The 21,936-nt window shown below is 39.6% G+C and overlaps 1 protein-coding gene across 11 annotated transcripts in view; it reads left to right on the top strand.

Moving 5' to 3' along the window:
* EPB41L2 (erythrocyte membrane protein band 4.1 like 2) overlaps positions 1–21,936 on the top strand; it is a 219,662-nt gene that overhangs the window by 170,101 nt on the left and 27,625 nt on the right. The window contains exons 11-18 of one of the 11 annotated variants that reach the window (XR_007152353.1): positions 1,046–1,218; positions 6,578–6,750; positions 11,554–11,616; positions 13,599–13,745; positions 15,107–15,208; positions 20,951–21,004; positions 21,211–21,298; positions 21,393–21,528. Coding sequence is in view for 10 of the 11 variants with exons in the window: in XM_047859839.1 (XP_047715795.1) it covers positions 1,046–1,218; positions 6,578–6,750; positions 11,554–11,616; positions 13,599–13,745; positions 15,107–15,208; positions 20,951–21,004; positions 21,211–21,777 (1,279 nt within the window). In the remaining variant the exon portion in view is untranslated. Of the gene's footprint in view, positions 1–1,045; positions 1,219–6,577; positions 6,751–11,553; positions 11,617–13,598; positions 13,746–15,106; positions 15,209–20,950; positions 21,005–21,210; positions 21,778–21,936 lie in introns of those variants that run through there. The other 10 variants (XM_047859845.1, XM_047859842.1, XM_047859839.1 and 7 more) reach the window with 10 other exon arrangements.

The following is a 21,936-nucleotide window of genomic DNA, read 5'->3' as shown; positions in this document are numbered from 1 at the left end:
TCTTCTCTTCTCAATTTAATTCTGAGATATAGTTTTTCTGGGTTAATGTCAGTGAGAATCTCGTGTTGATGGAGAATCGCCTCTTGTGTTATTACAAGTAGCTTTACCTTGCTTGAATCTCTCTTTGTTGCTTTTAAGCAGAAGATGACGTCTTAAAATTTTTTTTTTTTTTTTTGCGTAGAAGTTCTAAAAACACTTGAAATGTATTTTTAAGTATTTAAAAATCTTAAAAATTTAAGAAATCACTCTTTGGAGAATGAAAGGAAAAATTTTATGGAGTTCATATTCTGGCATTATCAACTAAAGTCTTCTCATTTAATAAATGGTATAAGAGTGCTAAGATTATTTTTTTAAGACATTTTGCCAACTCTTGATTAGACCATGAAAGTGAGACCATTCCAGTTGTCTGCCAGACAAAACTGATTTATTTACTAAAAACGTACTTTTGCATAAGTCTGGGAGTATTTGACATCAAGAAAATTTGACTTCATTTGTTACAAACCCAGGGTTTAAACAGTGAAATTGTGCTGGTAAGAAAGGATATAAGTCATTTCTACAGATCTACTGTGTGTGATGTTCTTCATGGGAAAGCATCACTTGATGGAATGGATTCCTGAGTTGGATGTTCTTTCCCATGGGAAATAGACATAAATATTGAGAATTACTAATGGTAATGGATCGCCTCTTGGCACTTATAGCTCGGAGCAAGAATTTAGACATATGTGTTTATATAAATGATTTAAGCTAATACAAATAAATATCCTTTGATATACACTGAGAACAGCTGCTCTTTTGCTCAGGTTGAGGAAAATACATTATTCATGAATACACGAGTGTGGATTTAGTCATCTTAATCACTATCCTAAAGCTCTGTATGTAGGAGGGTTTATAAATGATGTTCTTTTTCATTCGAAAGTGTAGGCAGCCTTTTGTTGTGTAGATTGAGGAATCTTAGTAAAATGAGATAAAATGTAAACTTCTGTCATCTTTTTAAAAAAGAAAATTCATAAAGTCTCCTTTTTGTTTCTTTTGTTTCCCCCTACAGGCTTGTGTCTCCAGAGCAGCCACCAAAGGCCAAGTTCCTGACCCTGGGGTCCAAATTCCGCTACAGCGGCCGCACCCAAGCCCAGACCCGCCAGGCAAGCACCCTCATTGACAGGCCAGCGCCACACTTTGAGCGTACCTCTAGCAAACGGGTCTCCAGGAGTCTAGATGGAGGTAAACACATCTGTGATAGTTTGTATTCCGTTAATCTTTCTCTGATCCAGTGGGATCAGAAAGTGTTGATCTAGTTAATGAGGTCCTCAGAAATGTCCTGGAAGGATAGCTATTTTCTCTGAGTAAATAAAATAAAATTTCTTATATTCACAAGAAGAGTTTTATAGTGTTTTCAAGCTGTCATTCTGAACCTAATTTTCTTTGTACTGTCAGTGCACACAAATATTAAGAATCATCATGGGTAAGATGTTGGACAAATACATGGTTACTGATCTGACTTAATTATGATGTGTTTTATGTGTCTTAATTTCTTGAACTTGTTAATTAATGGCGAAAGTGGAATTCGAAGGGTTTTGGTATGGTAACATAGGAACCTTATTTAAAGGAACTTTAAAATATTCTAATTTTATGAGTTAAAAACTCTTACTAAAACTTACCAAACTTCTTAGCATATGAGGAAGCAACCACCACTTCCAAGGATTAATTTAAATGTAGTGTTTTAACAAAAAAGAAAGGAAATACAGTATAATCGTTAGTTCTTTCAGCGAAGTGGGGGGAGGTTATGTATAAATTTGTATATTTTTTGTTAGAATTCTTATTAGCTACAGGTTTGCAGTTTTATATATTTTATGTATGGAAATAAATTGACATTCCTTCCCTTCATGTATGTATTTTATTAACCGAATTTTGGGTAAATAGTCGGTTTTCTATAAAAGAGCTGAAAGAGACAGAGAGAGTCCCAAGCAGGCTCCATGCTGCCAGCACGGGCCCGATGCAGGGCCTGAACCCACGAACTGTGAGATCAAGACCCAAGCTGAAATCAAGAGATGGACGCTCAACTGACTGAGCCACCCAGGTGCCCCTTTTATGTTAGGATGAATGTTTTATAAAGAACTTCATTTTACTTTCTGCCTAGAAGAAACCAATTGGTGTGGGTGACTTTCTCCCAGAAAGTAGTTTTCCAACATTTTTTGGTTGATTAATCTCAAAACCTATGTAAAAATAGTAATAGTAAATTTAAAATTTTGTTTTATTACTGGGGCGCCTGGGTGGCTCAGTCGGTTAAGCGTCCAACTTCAGCTCAGGTCATGATCTGGCGGTTTGTGAGTTCGAGCCCCATGTCAGGCCCTGTGTTGATGGCTCGGAGCCTGGAACCTGCTTCAGATTCTGTGTCTCCCTCTCTCTCTACCCCTACCCCACTCTCTCTCTCTCTCTCTCTCTCTCTCTCTCTCTCTCTCTCTCTCTCACTCTGTCTCTCTCAAAAATAAATAAACATTAAAAAGAAATGTGTTTTACTGCTGTTGATCATAGAAAACCTTTCTTGCTTATTACATTTTTCTGACATGTGAACTAGAGCAACTTTTATTTTAAGTAGCTGAAACAGATCTGCTAATAGATAAAAATGCTTTTTCGTATGTATACTTGCTAAGTTTTTTTTTTTAATCTAGTTGATCTAACAATGTCACATCAATTTCAGATATACATTTCAGATATACAATATAGTGATTCCCCACAAATGTAACTACTATCTGTCACTATAGAAAGCTATTATAGTATCATTGACTGTATTTTGTATTCTGTACCTTTTATCACCATGACTTACTCATTCTATAACCAGAATCCTGTCTGTGTCTCCCACTCCCCTTCACCCTTTTTTCCCCATCCTCTGACCCACTTCTCTCTGGCAGCCATCCATTCTCAGAATTTATAGGTCTGATTCTAAAAATGCTCTCTCCTAAATGGATTGACACCCCTTGGCCTTGATCTACTTTTCCCAGAATAAACTTGGAGAACAGATCCAGGCAGACATACAGAGATACTTCCAAGGATTTGTTGGTGGGCATTTATCTATGTAGTTATTCAATCTTGATTCTGGAGAATCTCCCATATCGTTTCAAGACTACAAATAGGCAAGGGGGTCATAAACTGTGGTTCAAATAACTATCTGTATTTCCAAATGTAGTGATTTAAATTTATTGAGATTTTGATGTGTGATAGCTGTCCGTGTATCTTTTAGCTCGTCAACAACTGAACGCTTTTTTTCAAGTAAATGTGACAAATGTTCCTGCTTGTGGAAGTATTTCACAAGCCTTGCCCTTTGCCACAGAGAATTTGTATAAGTGCTGAATAACCTATAATCAGTGTTGGTTAATGCCCTGAGAGAAGTCATTCCCCTTTCTGGAATACTGTCTGTTTCAGCCTTTGTTTTAAACTGTGAGACTTTATAACTCTTATATTGCAAATTTTAGAGTTAAGAAAGAGCAGTGAACCACTGTTTTGAGATCTATAAACTGTGCTCAAGGAAGCCCACCATCTTGTGTGAGCAGTTAGTGCAGAGGGTTATAGTAGGTCTGTATCTGAAAACAATGATTTGTACAAGTAAGAGCAGCAAACATGCACAGTGATCCATTATTTTTCCTTTTGTGTTTTGGACACTGTCATTCATCAGATGGGCAAGTGATCAAAAGGATTATTGTGTTATTGTGAAAAATAGAAGGCTTTTCATGCCAATACATGACGAGCCAGTGAACTATTTGGTTAGGGCTTTTGGTCTCCCCTTTGCTTTTACAGCAAAGCTAGGCTGTAACCTGGTACTGAGCTTTCTTTTTGCCACCACTCCCCGTCAGTACACCTTTTATCTGCTGTTGCTGACCTGCGTTGTATTTTCTTTTTCCTACTTAGTTTTTAAGTCAGGCTAGACTAGTTTAGGTACATAAATATTTCTCACTTGAAGTTTTGACAGATTGAAATAAATCATCCAGTGATTACATACAAGCTAAAAATCAACATGATGTCTAAGGTCAAGCATTAAAATAAAACTCTAAAACTTTTTTAGAACAGTGTGATTCCGAGATTGGAAAATGAAGCCAAAAAGGAGGCAAGTCAGTCATTTAAGAGAACAACCAAGATGCATGTGAGAGTGAGGGAGACAATGACTTCCTGAAAATGGGGAATATAATAAGCAGGACACTACCTTGGATTGGGTCATGGGAGAAGAAGGCCCATCTGGCGAAGAACCATTTGGGTTGAGACGTGAAGGATGAGGGGGAGCTAGCCAGGAGTTAGAGCAGTAAAGCATTCCAGGTAGCAGGAGCATCAGGGCTGAAGGTTATAAGATTAGGGAGAGCTTAATACAGTCCAGGAACAGAAGGAAGACTAGTTGGAGCTTTAGTAAATGAGGGAAGAGATAGGCTGCAAACAGTTCATGCAAGGCCTCGCAGGCCATGGAGAAGAATATGGTTTTGATTCTAGTGCTACTGAAGGGTGTGTGTGTGCATTACATACATGTGTGTGCAGTTCTGCAAGCATGTAAGTGCACCATGTTACTCCCTACCCCCGCCCCCCACCACATGATGTTACCTCTTTAAAAAAATCACTTGGTGCAGTGTCAAGAATGATTGATAGGACAAGAGAGGAAGAGGCAGACTGGTTAGGAATACTCCAGGTGAGAGCACTAGTGATCTTGTCTTGGGTGATAGTAGGCCATTTAGCCATATGGCACCATAAGCTCCGTGCCTGGGGCCTACAGGCTCCTCAGGATTCTACAAGTGTTTGAGACCTAAAAAGTTATTTTGCTTCAAAATGCAAAAAACAACACAAGCAACCCACCCCCCTGCATAGTGAAATTAATAAATTTTTATTTTTTTAATGTTTTAATTTATTTTGAGAGAGACCGTATGCAAGCACAGGAAGGGCAGAGAGAGCAGGAGAGAGAGAGAATCCCAAGCAGGCTCCGTGCTGTTAGCAAGGAGCCTGACACAGGGCTCATCCCATGAACCATGAGATCATGACCTGAGTTGAAATCATGAGTCGGATGCTTAACCAACTGAGCCGCCCAGGCACCCTGAAATTAATGTCTTTAAAAGCATGCAAAATATTTTTCCAGTTTCATTATGTAACTTTCATATTCATTAAAATTTCTGTATCATTACATCTAAAACCATTTCTAGGTCAGTTTCCCATTTTGCAATAATTTGAGTGTGTATATTGGGTGCTTAGAAATCATAAGTTAAAAGAGCTACTCATAGCCTATATTTTCTGAGGGAAAATTACTGAAGTCTTTTGAAAAGTTAAAAAAAAGAAAATAATTATACTTAATGTAAGATTTGGCGTGGGCTTTCAAAAGTGTGAGTCCTTAAGGGCTGTCAAAGTCTTAAAAGTGACCTGGTTAATAAAGTAGGAGGAGGGAGAACTGGCCACATTTAAATTCAGCTGGACTTGATGGCCGTAAGGGATAAAGGCAGAGACTTCAAGGTTTGTGGCTTGGGTAACTGGGTGCAAGTAGAAGTGTGGTATCTGGTGAAAAAGGCAAGGCTAGGGAAGGTGCAAGGTTTGGACAGGGCACATGAAGGGTGTGGGCCAAGACATTTCTTGTGATACACAGATTACAGGTGCTTGATGCCTCCCCAGTTCAATATGGTGGATCACACCCATTGGCCTTCGAGAGCTTGCAGCCTAAAGGCCTCATGTTTACTGCCCTTCTCTGGGACATAGAACCAATGCAAAACCTCACCATGTCAGTCAAGCACTTTTCATACAGGTGAAATAACCTCAGTGGGTGGGGTTTGGGGAAAAAGCTACAGATGGGTAGAGGCTTTGTCGCTGCTACTCACTTGCATTTGTTGAAATGTGATGCCATCTTGGGTTGACCTGCCATATGGCAGAAATTTCAGCACAATATATGTCCCTGCTCATGTGCAGGAGGAATGAAGGAAAAGCACACGAGGGCCAGGTTTGCTGAGGCAGGGGGTTGGATTGGATTTATTGTAGGTCAAATTGAGGCATTCAGGAGGGAGGTTAGAAAAATGAAAACTATTAAAAATAAACACAGAAGTTAATTTGTAAAATGGACTTTTGCTGTCTTGTCATAATTTTGAATGATACACAAATTAACGCTTCCTTTATGGAAGAATTCTGAAAACATATTTGAAGCAAATCATTTCAATCTCTAGATAATTGTTTGTTGCAATAAATAGATTTAGAAATAAGTTTAGGAAAGGTCAAAGAGGCCTTACAGAATTAAAATATTCCTCACTTTGGGATTTTGACACAGTGCCCAACTCTGTCTCACCTGGTCTTAGAGCTCCTCCTACTGGCCAATTCCATGATCAGACTCAAGCCTTCCAAAGTCTGATTGGAGAGCCTGGTGTAGTTTCATGGGTTAAAATTCAGAATATGTTTAGAATTTGGTAAAAATTTAAAAATGAATTTGATATGTTGGAATTTTCAGAGCTCAAGCAATGTTCCTGTTCCTGTTAATGTCTACATGCTGCCTGTTCATCTGTGTAAGAGGGGGCAATTCCATAAACTTTGAGCATTTCAGTGTCCTAAAGTATTCCAAATGATCTTTCTTTACTAGCTCCAGTTGGTGTTGTTGATGAAAGTCTTATGAAGGATTTTCCTGGCCCTGCTGGGGAGGTTTCAGCATATGGCCCCGGAGCTGTCAGCACCGCCATGGTACAGGATGGGGATGGCAGAAGGGACCTCAGGAGCCCGACTAAAGTCCCACATGTGCAATTCGTTGAAGGAAAGGTATGGTAAATTAGTAGAACATGTGATTTTAAATGTGCACTTAGACTAGAGGCTGTTACGTTTGTTGTTTCAGAACTCAGGTATCGTTTAAAATTAGTCTATGTATGTTCTCTGCTGATAAAAGTTCCCTATTTTCAGGTACATGTAGGCTCCTGCTGGTCTGAACAGTCTCTCTAGCCTTTTTCTGATTGTTGTTCAAAGCAAAATATTTCAATGTAATTTATATTGGTGCAAGCAAGTAATTTAGTGGCCTAGTATTTGTGACTGTCTTCACAATCATCCTATTTAGTTAAATCCCTAAATTATAAAAGCTGCGGTGATCTGAAATGTATATTTGTTTGTAAATTTGAAAGCATAACCTGGGTTGGGTATTTTAATTATGTTGACTTGAATTTTTTTTTGAAATGCACAAAGATGGTCTTCATGAAAAATGTTATTTTTCATTCATCTCTAGCTGATGATGAAGAAATTCTTAAGCAAAGGGTGACTGGTGAATAGTGAATGAGAGAATGGTGTGTTGGGGCACACTCCGTAGGGAGTGGAGAAGTAGCCTGTGTTGTGTTTTCAAATTTGTCACTATTTTATGATCCCTTCTTCCCTTGGGCACATGAAGTCACTTAGAGGTTGATTTGAAGAGGCTTTGAGTTCATCAGATCTCTTTTCTGTATCTACACAAAGCAACTTTTTTATAGAGAACATTGGAAGTGAACACGAAAAGGAAATTCTGCTATCGATTTTATAATGCTTTCTAAATTTTAACTTTTGAAAGTGTTAACGACCTGCAACATAAATGTATAAAGAACCTACTAGTAGCTGCCAGTGGCTCAGGAATTCCTGCGCTGACCACCTGTCTACATAGAGCAGGGTTTGGGGACCATGTGAGCCCTAATGCCCCCAAGGAGCACCGTGCCATCACGTCCCCCGAATACCTGTGTTAAAGTACTTGTGACTGTCATACCAAAAAAAATTATTTGGTTGAAAGTCATTTAGTTAAAAATAACAAATTCTGACCAACAAAATATCCTTCAACCAATGTAAAGTTGTCAGAATCTTTTAGGATTATGCTAATGAGGCACCCAGGAGAGTGACTGCTTCCATCTGAAACCAAAGAGCTCAGGGATTCAGAGTCTCAGTACCCTTTTGCCTACTTAATTTGATGCACGTAGTTATTTTTAAAAAGTTATTTTAAATTCCAAAGGAAATTCTGCTTATGTTCAACAAATGATGAGGTGCACTGGTCTTTTTGCCAGTGCTTTGAAGCATTGATTTAAATGCAACCAGATTTAAAAGTAAGAATGTTACTTGAGTTTCATTGGCTCTCTTTGCAACCAGTCAGAGAATAATAATGAAATCAGTCTATACCTATAAATTTTATGTGATAAAAGTAGTCCAGTTTTTCTCTTAAAAGGGGATCATGTAATTCATGTTCTAGCTGTGCTGTGTTGATAACAATCCCTAATTCAGAGTACAAGTTTTCACTAACTACCCATTTCTTCTTTTTCTCTCTTGCCTCTGTTTCTCCTTTGAACGTATCTGTTGTGTTCATTTCTCATTCCATCATGGGTTTGCTCCTGAGAATAGCCTGTTTCCATATGCCCACCTTCACCACTCATTTGCTGTGTTTCATCTCTTTCCCCAAACCTGTTGCCAGTCCCCGAAATGGACTTGCTTTCAGACATTTCGGAGGAAGACCCCTTTGGGGAGGCCGATGAGGTCACACTCGACAGCTTAGAGCTCCCTTCCACAGGTGAACCGTCAGAGCAGGGGGACTGTGAAGTGCCCACCCTCGATTCTGTCTTGGCTCCTGTTGCAGCCCCCCCTCAGCCTGACTGTCCTCCCACCCGTGAGAAGCCTCTAAAAGAGGCTGACCACAGAGATTCTGAATTTGGGTACTTTTCCTTCAGGTTCTGCAAGTGCTTTCCGCCTAGCTTCCCCTCCCTTCTCGATGAAGACGGTTATCTTGCTTTCCCCAGCCTCCCCAAAGTCTGGGTCTCCTTCCTCCCCACTGATGTCCAGCACTACATTCCTATTACCTCCCCTTCATTCCTTCCTTCCCTCATCCTTATCTTTGGACTACTTCTCTCTGCTTCTCAGTCAGTGCCTTTTTCTCTCACCTTTTCCCTTCCTCTGGCTCTGTCCCTCTGCTATCTGGAGGCTAAAGCCACTTCCTTTAATGTTTCTTATGACTGTGACGTGAATGACAAAACAGAGGAAGAGGAAGCAGTTGCTGGCACTCCTACATAAGCTTGAGTTTGTGGGGCCAACAAAACTACACCTCATTTTATGTCTTCATAATGTAGAGTGTAAACATGTGCATAAATTTCACCACCGATTACCCTCAAAGTAGTATGAGCCACACATTTTCACATACAGTGTTTTAGTGCATGAGAAATACATGTAAATAAGCACGTGCCCTCCACTGATTTCCATAGACCAGGCCCACACGTTCTAAGTTGAGAGCAAAGTTATGATAGGATGATTTTGTAAATATCTAGACCATGCTCGGTCTTTGTAAAAAATGTTTTAAATGTAAAAAAGAAGGAAACCTGTGTTCCCCTTAACAATCCATAATGGGGTCTGTTTGTTTTGCAGATATCAGTGCTGTTCCTTTAGGGTGGAAGCTGTTTTGATGTAGAACTTAGGACACAGTGGACATAACTGTCACTGATGTGTTTTAGTACAACTCCTTAGCATTGTTACTTCTCTTTAGAAAGCCAAGCTCGTTCTTCTTGCATTTATGAGGATGTGTCTGTAACCTTTTACTCCTGACATTTATAGGCCTAATCTCAGAAATTCCCTGTCTCCCTATTATTGTACCGTTTGGGAACCAGATGAATTTCGGTTAGTTTTTGTTGTGGTGGTCATTGTTTTAACACTAACTCATGTAGTTCTATGAAAGGGTCAACTGTCAAGTATTTGTAAGGAAGATACTAGTTTCTTTTGAAGAAATACATATGAAGAATGAAACACAGCTCTTTGAAAATTCAGACGATTAGCCTTAAGGTTGGGCTTCTTAGCGTCCTTTTATGTAAAATTAGGTGTCTGGTTTGAGGATTTTTTATCCCTTTATAGGGCTACCACTGCACTACTAGGTTAGTACTAACGTGTGCGGTATGTTTTTGTTTTGCTAAATGTGGTCTGAAGACTTAGTGTCTCATGTCCTGTGGGTACTGTCCACAGAGGAGACCACAAAAATTTAGAGCACACTTGAAGAAGACTGTAAAGGTAATGCTATGATTAGGCATAGTGGGAGAAACCACTATTCTTAAAGGTTACCTGAAGAATGCCACAGATTGGCATTGTAGAGAATTAAATATTGACGAAGGAATTCGAAGATGATCCTTAATAGGTTGTTGGGTAGCTCTGTCTTCTATTTCCCTTCGGATAAAAAGATCCTCTGGACTCCCTGCTTACCTCAAACATACTTGAATGGTTTGAAGAAAAGAAAAAAAAAAAAGCATTTTGAACTCTCAGATTTGACACTATCATTCCAGTTAGGAAGAGAAGGAATATATATGATCCTGCTGTAATTAACATGTAAGGGTTAAACTGCTGTCTTTCAGTCTCCGAATCATTATTTTTGTTTCTTGCTATGCCTTTCCTTGAGGTCGGTAGTCATTTCTGTTTTTATTAAATTTTTAAAATTTTATTTATTTAATACATTAATTTATGTATTGACATACAGTGTTCCATTAGTTTCAGGTGTATAATAATGATTTGACAGTTCTGTATGTTACTTCGTCCCCATCTGTCACCATATGACATTACTTGAGTATTATCAATGATATTCCCTATGCTGTGCTTTATCTCCATGAGTTAGATTCCATATGCTGTACTTTTTATCTCCATGAGTTAGTTTAGATTTACAGGTTTTTGTTTTTTTTTTCCTTCTCTTGGGTCACTAGAGACTGAGAAGTGTCCAACATTAAAAAGTTTCCTTATTTAAAGAATTTTATGAAAGAAAAGTGGCTATAAAATAAGAGTATTTTTAAGTACAATTTTAACATGCAAGTAGCAAAATAAGCCAGTTTTCTTCCCAAGGAAAGAAATCTATGTAAAAGAACTCAATAACAGGGTGAATATTTGTCCCCGATATAAAGTGAAAACGAAATTTTTACATCATTATACTTTGCCCTCATCACTCGTTGCTCTAGACCTTTCCAATGAGGACAGATGGAATTATGCCATTTTTACACTCTCATATTTTCATTTCTGAGTAAAAACATTCAAAAGGAGCACATAATCTAGGGACTGAGAAAGAGTGAAGCTTCCATTTTCCATTCCATCTTTGCAAAAAGGCCTAGTTCCACCATTTGTGCAACAATGTAGGTGAAGAAAGACCAAAGTGGCTTAATGTTCTGCATCTTCTGAGGGCCAAACAGTAAAGGTTGGTAATCGGTTCACCATTTCAGTTCCAATACAGCTTCTGTGCACCAATGTAGAGTTGCTACGACTACCCCCACCCCCTTCTTTCTGGCCATTTGCTGTATGACTTTCAGGTGAAGAGGAAAGAAGAGAAGACACAGCTGGAGGAGGTGGATATTTATTCCCCCTGAATTAAATACCTAGTGGCTGCTGTGCACCATTATTATGGTGTGTGGGGTGGGGGGGGGGGGGGTGTGTGATGCACTTCAGGGATGATCTGTGAGTTTTGCTTGTTGTGACTTTAGGTTCTTAAGATTTTTTATTCCACTTTTATGTTAATGTCTTGGACTAGCCAACTCTGGGTCATTTTTGGTGCTTGTCGACTGATACACTTACGTTTATTTGCCTTTTCCCCCTGTGTGTGATTTAATTTCACAGAAGAATTCCTTGAGAGTAGAAGGGGATAATATTTATGTCAGACATAGCAATTTAATGTTGGAGGTTTGTATAATTTAAGAAAACAACTCTGTCCTAATGGCTGCCAGGCTGCTGTGGACGGGAGGTCACGCACAGGCTGGCTGGCAACTTTCTTTAAGCACGGTGCATGGAATGCATGGGGGACACTTCAACTCGGGAGTGCATGTTACCAGTCCGATTTTGTTCCTTTAAAGTGGCTTAGTATATCTACGAGTATATCTACGAGAAGTTCTCAAAGTGACAACTGGGAAAAAAAAAGTTCTGTGTAATCAAATGAGTAAAATTTTTTATCTATTACTCTTCCTGAAGTTCTGCAGGTAAATCTGTTCTCTCCCTAATGGGTTATCTCCGGGGTATAGAATCCCAAGTAACACCCCATCCTTAATATATATTCACCAGAACAGATATGTGTTGATCTGGCATTAAATGGCTTTAAATCTGTATTCACAATTTGGGGGAGTGGGGGAGTTGCTAAAATCCATGCAATTAGGAATGTGGTCCACTTAAAGTATTACATTTGAAAAATATGTTAATGGATTGTTTTGATTAAAAAGAGACTGGGAAAGAAAGGGGGGGGGGCAAAAAAAAAGAAAGCCCAGGCAACCAATTAGGTATGTAAAATATATTCCCCGTGTCACACGAGAACGTGTTTGTTTTCCCCCTTATTTTATGGTAGTAAAATGGTGACGTATTCATTTGGAGTACTGCAATTCTCAGTAATCTGACTAATCTGGTTGCTTTGGGCAGCTTTGATAACTATTGGAAATGTGTTTTGCCTAACTTACTAAAATGCTCTGAACTGTAATATGTAACATTGCTTTGAACAAATGCAAGAAATGTGCCTGATCTCAAGCCACAGTCATTTTCCCATGCCATGCAAAGAGTTTTAGATGATCGTGAGTTTTTGCAAATGGCTACAGAAGCTCGTAGATGAGCTGTGATGCTTGTGCATGAATATGGACTATCTAATGTTATCAGATGCATGACCTGTTCCTCTGGGAGTGCGATGAAAGCTATAATCCATGGGCGGCCCTGTGATTTTGAAATGTAAGAAAATATTTAAAATTCACTTAACACTGTTTCCTGGACGCTAGTTACCTTTTGTTCCCACAAATACAGTTTATCAGGGCCAACCTAAAACTTCCCACCAATACCATTTGTCAGGGCCTGCTCCAGTGCAAATTGACCTGGCAGTTTTTCTTATAACTCTTTCTGAATAAGGACCATTTGGTATGTGGGGTGACTGGGCCTCACAATTGTGCTTGGCAAGCACATGAAACCGTATGGGAGGCTCACTCTTATAGAGAGGCTGAACAGAAGCAGCCTTTGGAAGCCATTATTTTTATTCCTTAACTGTTAAAAGCCATTGCTAGAATTTCCTGGAAAAAGTCAACCCTTGGTTTTCTCTTTCTCTCTCTCTCTCTCTCTCTCTCTCTCTCTCTCTCTCTCAGTCTCTCTCTTTTTTTTTGATGATCTTGGTCTGGCTTTCCCCTCAAGCCAAATGTGCTTCTGAGTACCTTTCTCTATTTTTTACTTGATTTACTATGTTCACAGAATGCAGCTGTAGTGATAGCCTTCATGAGACAGGTAAATTTGCAGGAACAAAGTCATAGGCTGCGTTTTAAGTCCAATTTTTAGGAAGAAGGTCATTAGCCATTTTGAGTACCAGTAGTTCTATGACGTCCTTCTGATAATGTTAATAATTATTTCTTTAAAAATTCTAAACAGAGAAGAAATTAGAACCTTTTAAAATGTGAACCATAAAAAAATTACACATTGGCTTTATTTTCCAATTTTGATGAACTCCTTATATTCATAGGTGATAATATGGCTTTTGAGACTTGGCATTTTTCTTGCTTTACTATGTTTTTTTAATCATAAGTTTGCTCTGTCTTATTTTTTGGTTTTTTTATTTTTGTCCTGCTGGGTTTTTCTTTTTCTTTTTCTTTTTCTTCTTTTTTTTTTCCTTTTGGATTTCTGCCCTTTATTACGTTACATATTGCTAGGACCTCGATAAGGCCCAGGAGGACATACTGAGACATCAGGCTAGCATTAGTGAACTCAAGCGCAATTTTATGGAATCCACACCTGAGCCGCGCCCTAATGAATGGGAAAAACGACGTATCACACCTCTGTCCCTACAGACACAAGGGGTATGTCACTAGCTCTTTGTTGGCTATATGTCTCATTCCAGCTCTTCAGTAAAACTCAGGTTGCTAATATACTATGTTGGTTCTCAAGAAGTTAGAAAATGTTCTTTTTTTTTTTTAATGTAATTGCTAACAACTTTTTAAATACTAAATATTAACAATGTAATACTTATTGACTTCGTTCTTAGTACATTGTATGATTTTTAAAATTTTTTTGAAAGTTGCAAAGTACTTTCACTATTTTTACTCAAGTAAATTAGTAGTAATGACATGTCATATTGGTGACTTAGAAACTGGCATTACTATGTTGCATTAAGGTTTTTTGTTATGAACGACTGAAATAAGAGTTTACCAAACAATAATTAATCATTAAAGAGGTGTAGGAATATAGATCATATTTAGAATGTTACAAGGTATTTACTGTGAGGATAAAGTGTTAAACTTAGCTCTGAAAGCTGATGAGCTTGGTTGAAAGTTTGCAAAATGTTAATACGATTTAGTACTGAAGCTTCTTAGTAATGAAATGTAGACTAGTATTTTAAAAGGATTTTCAACCGTAACATCTCTCCACACTCATTCTTTTTCTTTCCATGGTTTGTCTCCCCACCACCAATATAAGTATTGCCTTTACAATATAGTCTCACTTTATTTCTCCATTCGTTTTTATCTGCATCTCTTATTTTCTAATGCTCCCAAATCTGTTACCAACGAAAAACTTTCATGGACTCATTTATCGTGTTTGAGGAAATACTGATTATACTATTTTAAATATGCTATTTTAAAAAGTCGTATGAAGGTGTTAGCTGACAATTTCATCTTTCCCCCTTTCCTTACAGCCCTCTCTTCTCCTTAATTCATCATCTATCCAGTCTGGCTTGAATTTTACCCAATGTGTATGCATTTGCGTTAGTCTCATGCTATTTTTATTCACTTTTTCTTAAGAAGGCAAAGCTGTTAGTTGCTTTAAATTTCCAAGTTTGTGACCATGACAGGAAACTAGTTCTACAAGAGCAGAAGCAGAAACCATTGCTGAACTGAAAAAACAAAAAAACAAACAAACAAAAAACTTAGGGCAACAGTAAGATTGAAAACACCAGAGGCTCATCAAGTTGTATATACAACAACTTAAATTGTTATTTTCAGATTTCCTGGAGCTATTAGTGCCCATGTGTCAGCAGTCAGCTCTAGAGTGTTGTGTTTTCTGAAGAAATCGTGTCTGATGACATGCTAAGGTTTTGTCCCCCGTTATGTGCCGCTTCATCTGGTTTGTCCTGCCGAGCCATATGGTTGTTTTATGTCTGTGTTGCTATAGATGTAATGTACTTGTCTTATCTGTTGATTATGTCTATTGTTTAAAACAATAGAGCAAAGGAGACCATCTTTTCAAGGATATTTTATCCGTGAAGGAGAAGCATCAGAGAGCGGCAACACGGACAGTTGAAGAAAAAGTCCAGGAGGCAGACAAGGTGTTCACCTTGCATCCTTGGATCTCCGCTTGCTTTTTCCCCTTTTCCTCGTACTTCTGTCCACGGCCATGGGATACTCCTTTTTTCTGATGTATCAACCGAAAATGTTTTTGAAAAAAAATTTTCAAGCATTCAAAAAATTTCATTTCCGTGCGTAGAAAGAGGGGATCACTAGTGAGAAACAGCGCCCTGCAGGAGTACTTTATTTGGACATTCCACAACTTAAAAGGCAGACATATCAACCAGTTTGGGTGGTAGATGACCCCTGATTTTGATGTATGTGGCTGACAGTTGGGAAACCATGATCTCGTGTGAAAATGCACCATTAGTACAACACTTGTGCACGCTGCGGTGGTGTTAAACTAACACATTACGTGTGAGGTAGGTTACTGTTTTACTAACGACACTTGGAAAGCCTTGTGGATTTTCATTTTTAAGCTTTTTAATGGGAGAAAAGATTTGGTGTCTTTGGTGCAGCCCCTCTGATCTCTGCACTCCCTACATATATGAAATATCTGATACTACTTAAGGAAGTTAGCTTTCCATTGCTTTTACATTCTTAATCTTCTGTTTCTACTAATTCCACTTAGCTGGCTGGCCAGCTTGCTCCTTGCTGGGAATGTAGTGCTTAGAGTCCAGTGGGGGAGATAGGAGATCTGTTAATTAGGAATTAGAAACTCTAGGGTACTAAGAAATGAGTGTTAAAGAGATGAAATACAGTGCCGTGTTACAAGGTGATCGGGAAGGCTGCTTTGCTCTTGTGCTCAGGAAGAGATGGCATTTGAGTTGAGACCTTAACGATGAGAAGGGGACAGACGTGTGAAGATTCTTTTCATGTGTAAAGAAGAACAAACGCAATAGCCCCCAGACTGGAACTAGTTTAAGGAACTGAAAGGCCAAAGGCCAAGGGCTTAGGAAAAGTCAGGTCAGAAGGTCACTCTGGATCTTAAGGACCATGCTGCCAATTTGGAATTCGAGTAGGAGTGATGGGAAGTCACTGGAGAGCTTTGGGCTGGGCAATAACCTAGTCCCACTTGGGGGACAGAGATCTCTCTGGTGCTGGATGAGGAATGGGGTCGTAGGTGGGTGTGAGTGAGAGCAGAAATCAGCGAAAAGGAAAATGTGTTCCTGTTCCACAAAGTCTGATTTTGTTAATCAGTAGACCGTAGCATTCATCAGGACATACAGTGGGAGGAGGCAAAATAAATGGAAAATGAAGTCTTGCCCTAAAGGCATTGGAGGTGTAGCTGAGATGAAATATTTCCAGAGCACTGCAAATGAGAAAGATAATGTCATAAAGCTAAACCAAGTGGCATATTTATATACTTGAAAGGTTAACCTGAAATCCAAAGCCTGTCAGACTCTTCATGTAAAAATGACTTTAATATCATATGCTTTGAAATATTACATGGTTTTGAAAATTTATCCTCCAGAAGCGAGTCAGATGGCACCATCTGATCAACTTAAAATGATGTCCTTTGTACTTTTGGCAGTAGGAAACATTGGGATTTGGGTGAAGATGTTTAAAATTACTGTTTTCCTGGCTGTCATGGTTTTAGTATTGTACAATAGAAACCATGTACAATAGAAATCATTCACTAATTGTTGTAGAACTTACATTAAAATGATCTTACGTGAAATTTCAATCTGGAATTGACCCTCTTCCACTCCCAAATGGTTTATTTATACTTGAAGTTTGGTTTTTTTTTTCTTTTTTCCTCTCTAGCACGTGCAGGAAAATATATTCTTATTTGACATGTGTGTGGATGGTTGTAACAACTGCAGTCATCCATCCACCCAACATTTATTGGCCACTTACATTGTAACCCCCATCCCCCACCAATAACATTTCACTACCATTAGTTGGAAGTGTGTGAGCAGTTAAGTGTACTGGAGTGTTTGGACTTCTAACAGAATATCTTTTCAAATTGTCTTTGCCACATCTTCATTTTGCTACTGATTTTGTAGGGTTTCTTGATTGTCTTTAAATTGTAATCCTTAATGAGTGTGAAATAAAAAGTTATGCAGAAGAGCCTTAATTTGACCAAATTTTCTAAATTTCTAGAATATGGATTTTAGAGATGAAAATAAAAACAGTTCTTGTCTAAAAATAAATACAGCAAGCTTTCAAAATGACTTCAATTTGAATATGATTTTGGGAGAAAGCTGGAAACCAAATCACTTAATGTAATACATTTGCATTTAGTAAATAACGATTATATATCCTCTTCTGTAAGAATTATATGCTTGTATAAAAAATTCTCATGAGTCCAGTAGAGATTCCATAGACTGTAGTTTTAAGGTACTTATGAAGATATTTTATTGAATAATTAAATGCATGGCACTTATTTGAACTCCCCAGTGCTCTCTTACTGGGAAGGACACTCTCTACCCACCTGACCCAGAGGGATGGTGTAATTACGGAGATTGTAATTAAGCTGAATTAACCTAGAAGATGTTTTTTTCTCTCCTGAATATTGCAAGTGCTTCTGCACCACACCCACCTCATGTCAGTGTCCCTACTCCTCACCCTTCTTAGTGTACTGTTTCAAGGGGCATCTCAGAAATGCCATTCATTCATTCATTCATTCATTCATCTTTAAGCTCTCGGAGCACTCAGGTTTTTGAGGAAGCATTCTTACACAATTTTGACGTTCGCTTTATGGTGACTCTTTACTGTTGGCATTACAGGTACCCGGGACAGTCCCAGGCTTTCCTGTTGTGCCCTCACACAGGTTAGGGACTCCTGTTTAAGGACCACAGTGTGAACATTAAATGTGCCTTTGTGGTTTTTCAGGGACAGGTGATTTTCACGTCACTCCCTTGAATTTCCGCCTCTGAGTCTGTCTTCCTGTTGAGAATTTTTTTCTTTACCTGGTTCTTGCTGAACAAAGCAAAGCACTGTTTCTTCATTCCATGGCATATTTAGCGTGTCTAGGGATTTCCGTGGGATACTGTCAGAGCACACGTTGTACAGACCGTTCATATGGTACGTCACCCTGGGGGAGCTAGCGTGGGCAGGGAAGGCCGTGCACAAGACAGAATGTCAAGTGGACCTCAGAGAGATGACAAAATTAGCAGGGCCCAGTGTGCCCAGGGAGGCAGGAGGGTGGGGGTCATTCAAGCTCTTACACAGGAATTCGTGTTGCAAGAGTAGGGGCCAGCGAGGAGACCGTTCTGTGCAGAAAGAGGCTGACGCCAAGTAGCTACTTCAGGAATACGTGAAAGTGTTCGGTGTGTGGGTAGATCGGTTGTGCTCAGTTTGTAAATAAAGCTTCAGTGATAAACCAAGGCATTTGAGCTGGTTCCCCTAGGTTAGAGCTATCAGAATCTCAGAGTGGAAAGCTGGCATTTAGGCAAAACGCCAACATATGCCTGCTGGAATCTCGCAGAACCCTCGCCTTTCTTTCAGTTTGTGCTGTTCTGTGATTCTTTCTTGTATAACCTTTCCTTTCTTTCAATAGGTCACTGCTGTCTGTTCTGACTTATTGTTAATTCTTTGCTCTTCCTTTTCTGACCTCTCTAGAGCCTAGAAGAGGAGATAATGTCAATTTTGTTTAGTGAAAAGGGCTTTTCTGGTAGCATGAAAGCCACCTTCACCTCAGCCACCACTTGGACAGCAGAGGGCACTGTTGTGAGCTCTAATGCGCCTTCTGAAAAGCTTTCCTCCTCGCCCTTCTCACGGTTGCCAGAGGTGCATTTTACTTTGTTTCCCCTGTTTTCGAAAGCCACATATGAAAAGTGATTTTTATTTTTTGAATATTTAGGAACCCCTCTCTCCGGTGCTTTCATTGGTAAAATTAACTCTTCCTGGGAGAAACATTCAAGAAATAATGACTGAATTTGGACATGTGGGAAAACTGTACAGATTGGATGTTTCTCCTGCGGCTTTTGGTTCCCTGCCCACCCCCAAAATCTGCCTAAATTCAGAGAATCCTTTAAAACCACTAAGGAACAGAGTCTGAGTTGTTTTGTGAAAGGAAACCCTCAATCTAGTAGAAGCTAAGTATGTTCTGCAGAAAAGTTTTTAAAGCCTAAATGTCTTTCAGGCATCTTCTGATGGCTGATTATTTTTTTACCATTCTGCTTATGTCCACGAATATGAAACGTTTGCCATTCTCAGTGAAATAATTATTTTCTTTTTTTGGAATGACCCTAAGAGATTCCCTGAACTTGGGCAGAACTCATCTGGCTGTCTGGGGTTAAATAATAAATAATTTACTGACCTGGCATCACAATAATGGAATGTCGGCTTTAGAAATGTTCTGATCACTGGATATCTTTACTGATAAAGAAGTTTATAGTTACAGTTAAATGTTATTTATCAAAAGAGTTTCAGAGAGTTCCAGTTTAATATCTGAAACCTCTGGGTTTTCCATAAAGCTGGGAGGATATCTTTTTTTATCTGTCAGTAACATAATTTTTACATGGCACTAATTTGGGGCAGTGAAAACATGTCCTTACTATGCATCTAAGAATAACAGCACGGATCAGAGAGAGTGAGTATATCCTGATAGGTGCTGTCAGAAGTGTGCCTTTTTAGGTCCTTTTGCTCATGGTTGTTGTCCACATCCCTGGTGCAGATAAATGTGGGATGCTGCTGTCTGTTCTAGGAAACAGCTCCAATCCAAGTAGTACCTTGGTAGCTTTGGAACGGGGTTCACATCTGCCCCGATGGTTCAGAGGCTCACTGCCCTGCTCCATTCAGCGTGGAGATACCATCTAAATAAGCAGGGCTACTGTCTCTAGCAGAATTACTTTTAAGTTAGATCACAGGCTATCATGTCACCTGAATGTTAAAAAGCCTAGCCAGGCTTCATTTTTGCCCATGCAGAGTAGCCGTCACCGCCCCCACCCCCACCCCCGTTTTAAAATAAGTTTAAGGAAAATTGTAAGCTTTGAAAACTCCTTTGTAAGAGTTTCTACACTGGTGATTATAGACCGTTATATCACTAATGTATTTGGTCAACAGGCACTTATTAAACATTTAGGTACTGTACTACTTAATTAGAGTAAATTTACTCCCAAGAAGTAGATGTCTGCAGGGGACAGGAATACATATCTCCGATAATAAACTTGGTTTATTTTGGTTTCCAAAGATGCTAGTTGGAGTTGAATTCTAAGAAAACATTTGGAGCCATCATTGACATCCACCCTAATGTTAAAATATCCCTTTTGCTAATCTATAATGTAGTTGGGGAGGTTAATAACCATTTCTGAAACGACATTTTTATGTTAATAGCTATGTGACACCCACTATAATTTTGCCCATTATAGCTGTTTTTTAAGGGAGCCAGCAAAAAATAAAGGTGCCGTCTCATTAGTGCTATATTCATTTAGGAATCAGGGTTTCAGGCCAGGCTTTATAGTCAGATTAAAGTCAAAACTGTTTATTGAACAGGTTTTAGAAGTTTCACAATTTCCACTTTAAAATAAGCAGTGGGCTTTGGTACAATTCCGTTTTCCTCTCTACCTTTTCAACTAAATAAGTAGAGCTTACAGGTATAACCATAATAAAAAGCATTTTATTTCTTTGGGAGGATGCTGGCAATTTTGTGCTTTCGTTTCCTTTCGTAAGCTTTTTGCGTTTGTGTGGATTGTCCTTCACGTGACCTTGAGCAAAGGTTTTTGTAGCTGTCAATTCTCGCTGTTCTGTCCTCGCGGTGTCAGATGTTTGTTTTGGTGGGTGTTGCGGTGTAAAACTTTATTGATTTGTGTCCTCGGTTGCTTTTTGTTCCGCAGAAACGCGCTCCCGAGTCAGAAGGGCCTTGCACTGGAGCCAGTGATGCTGCTAAGGTTCTCCCCTTTTCCATGTTAACACCATTGCCCGATGTTTCCGACTCCCCTCACGTTCTCCCCGCTTCCCTTTCAGTCAGCCATCATAATCATCTTTTGTTTCTCTCCATGCCATGAACCTACCATCAGCTAACTTTGGTTTCCGTCGTGCTTATTTATTCATATATTTTTGTTTCCCCTCATCCGTTTTTTTTTTCCCCGTACAGAGTTCACATGAGACTCTGAATGTAGTGGAGGAGAAGCAGCAGGCAGAGGTTGGGAAAGACGAAAGAGTTATCACAGAAGAAATGAACGGTAAAGAGCTATCACCTGGGAGTGGTCCTGGGGAGACCCGTAAGGTGGAGCCTCTGACGCAGAAAGACTCCACCTCCCTGTCTTCTGAGAGCAGCAGCGGCAGCGAGAGCGAGGAGGAGGAAGACGTGGGCGAGTACCGGCCCCACCACCGTGTGACCCAGGGCACCATAAGGGAAGAGCAGGAGGAGTATGACGAAGAGGTGGAGGAAGAAGCCGGCCGAGCAGCCAAGGTAGTAGAGAGGGAGGCAGCAGTGCCAGAAGCCAGCCCAGGCAGACAAGCAGGTGCCAGTGTAAGCGCAGTAGAAACAGTGATCCGGGAGAAGGTAGTGGCCCCAAAGCTATCTGCAGAGAAGAGTGTAAACGAAGGCGCTATTAAGCAAGACATGAGCGAAGAAACAGAGGACGAGCAGCATAAAGTTAACGGAGAGGTGTCTCATGTTGACATTGATGTGTTGCCACAAATTATTTGTTGTTCCGAGGTAAATGGGAGACCCCGAGCGGGGAGCTAAACTCTAGAGCTGTTTCTCAGGTGGAGACCACCTGCCTTCCTCCTTCTCCTGCCCTCCCAATCCTCCTCCGGCTGTTTTCAGCGAGATTCCGGGCTTTGTCTCTCCTGGGAGGACGGGGGAAAGCACTGC

The sequence above is a fragment of the Prionailurus viverrinus genome, chromosome B2 (assembly GCF_022837055.1).
Source record: "Prionailurus viverrinus isolate Anna chromosome B2, UM_Priviv_1.0, whole genome shotgun sequence".
NCBI classification, from domain to species: domain Eukaryota; kingdom Metazoa; phylum Chordata; class Mammalia; order Carnivora; family Felidae; genus Prionailurus; species Prionailurus viverrinus.
Note: the sequence above shows the minus strand (reverse complement) of the source record. Positions and strands in the feature narration are given on the sequence as shown.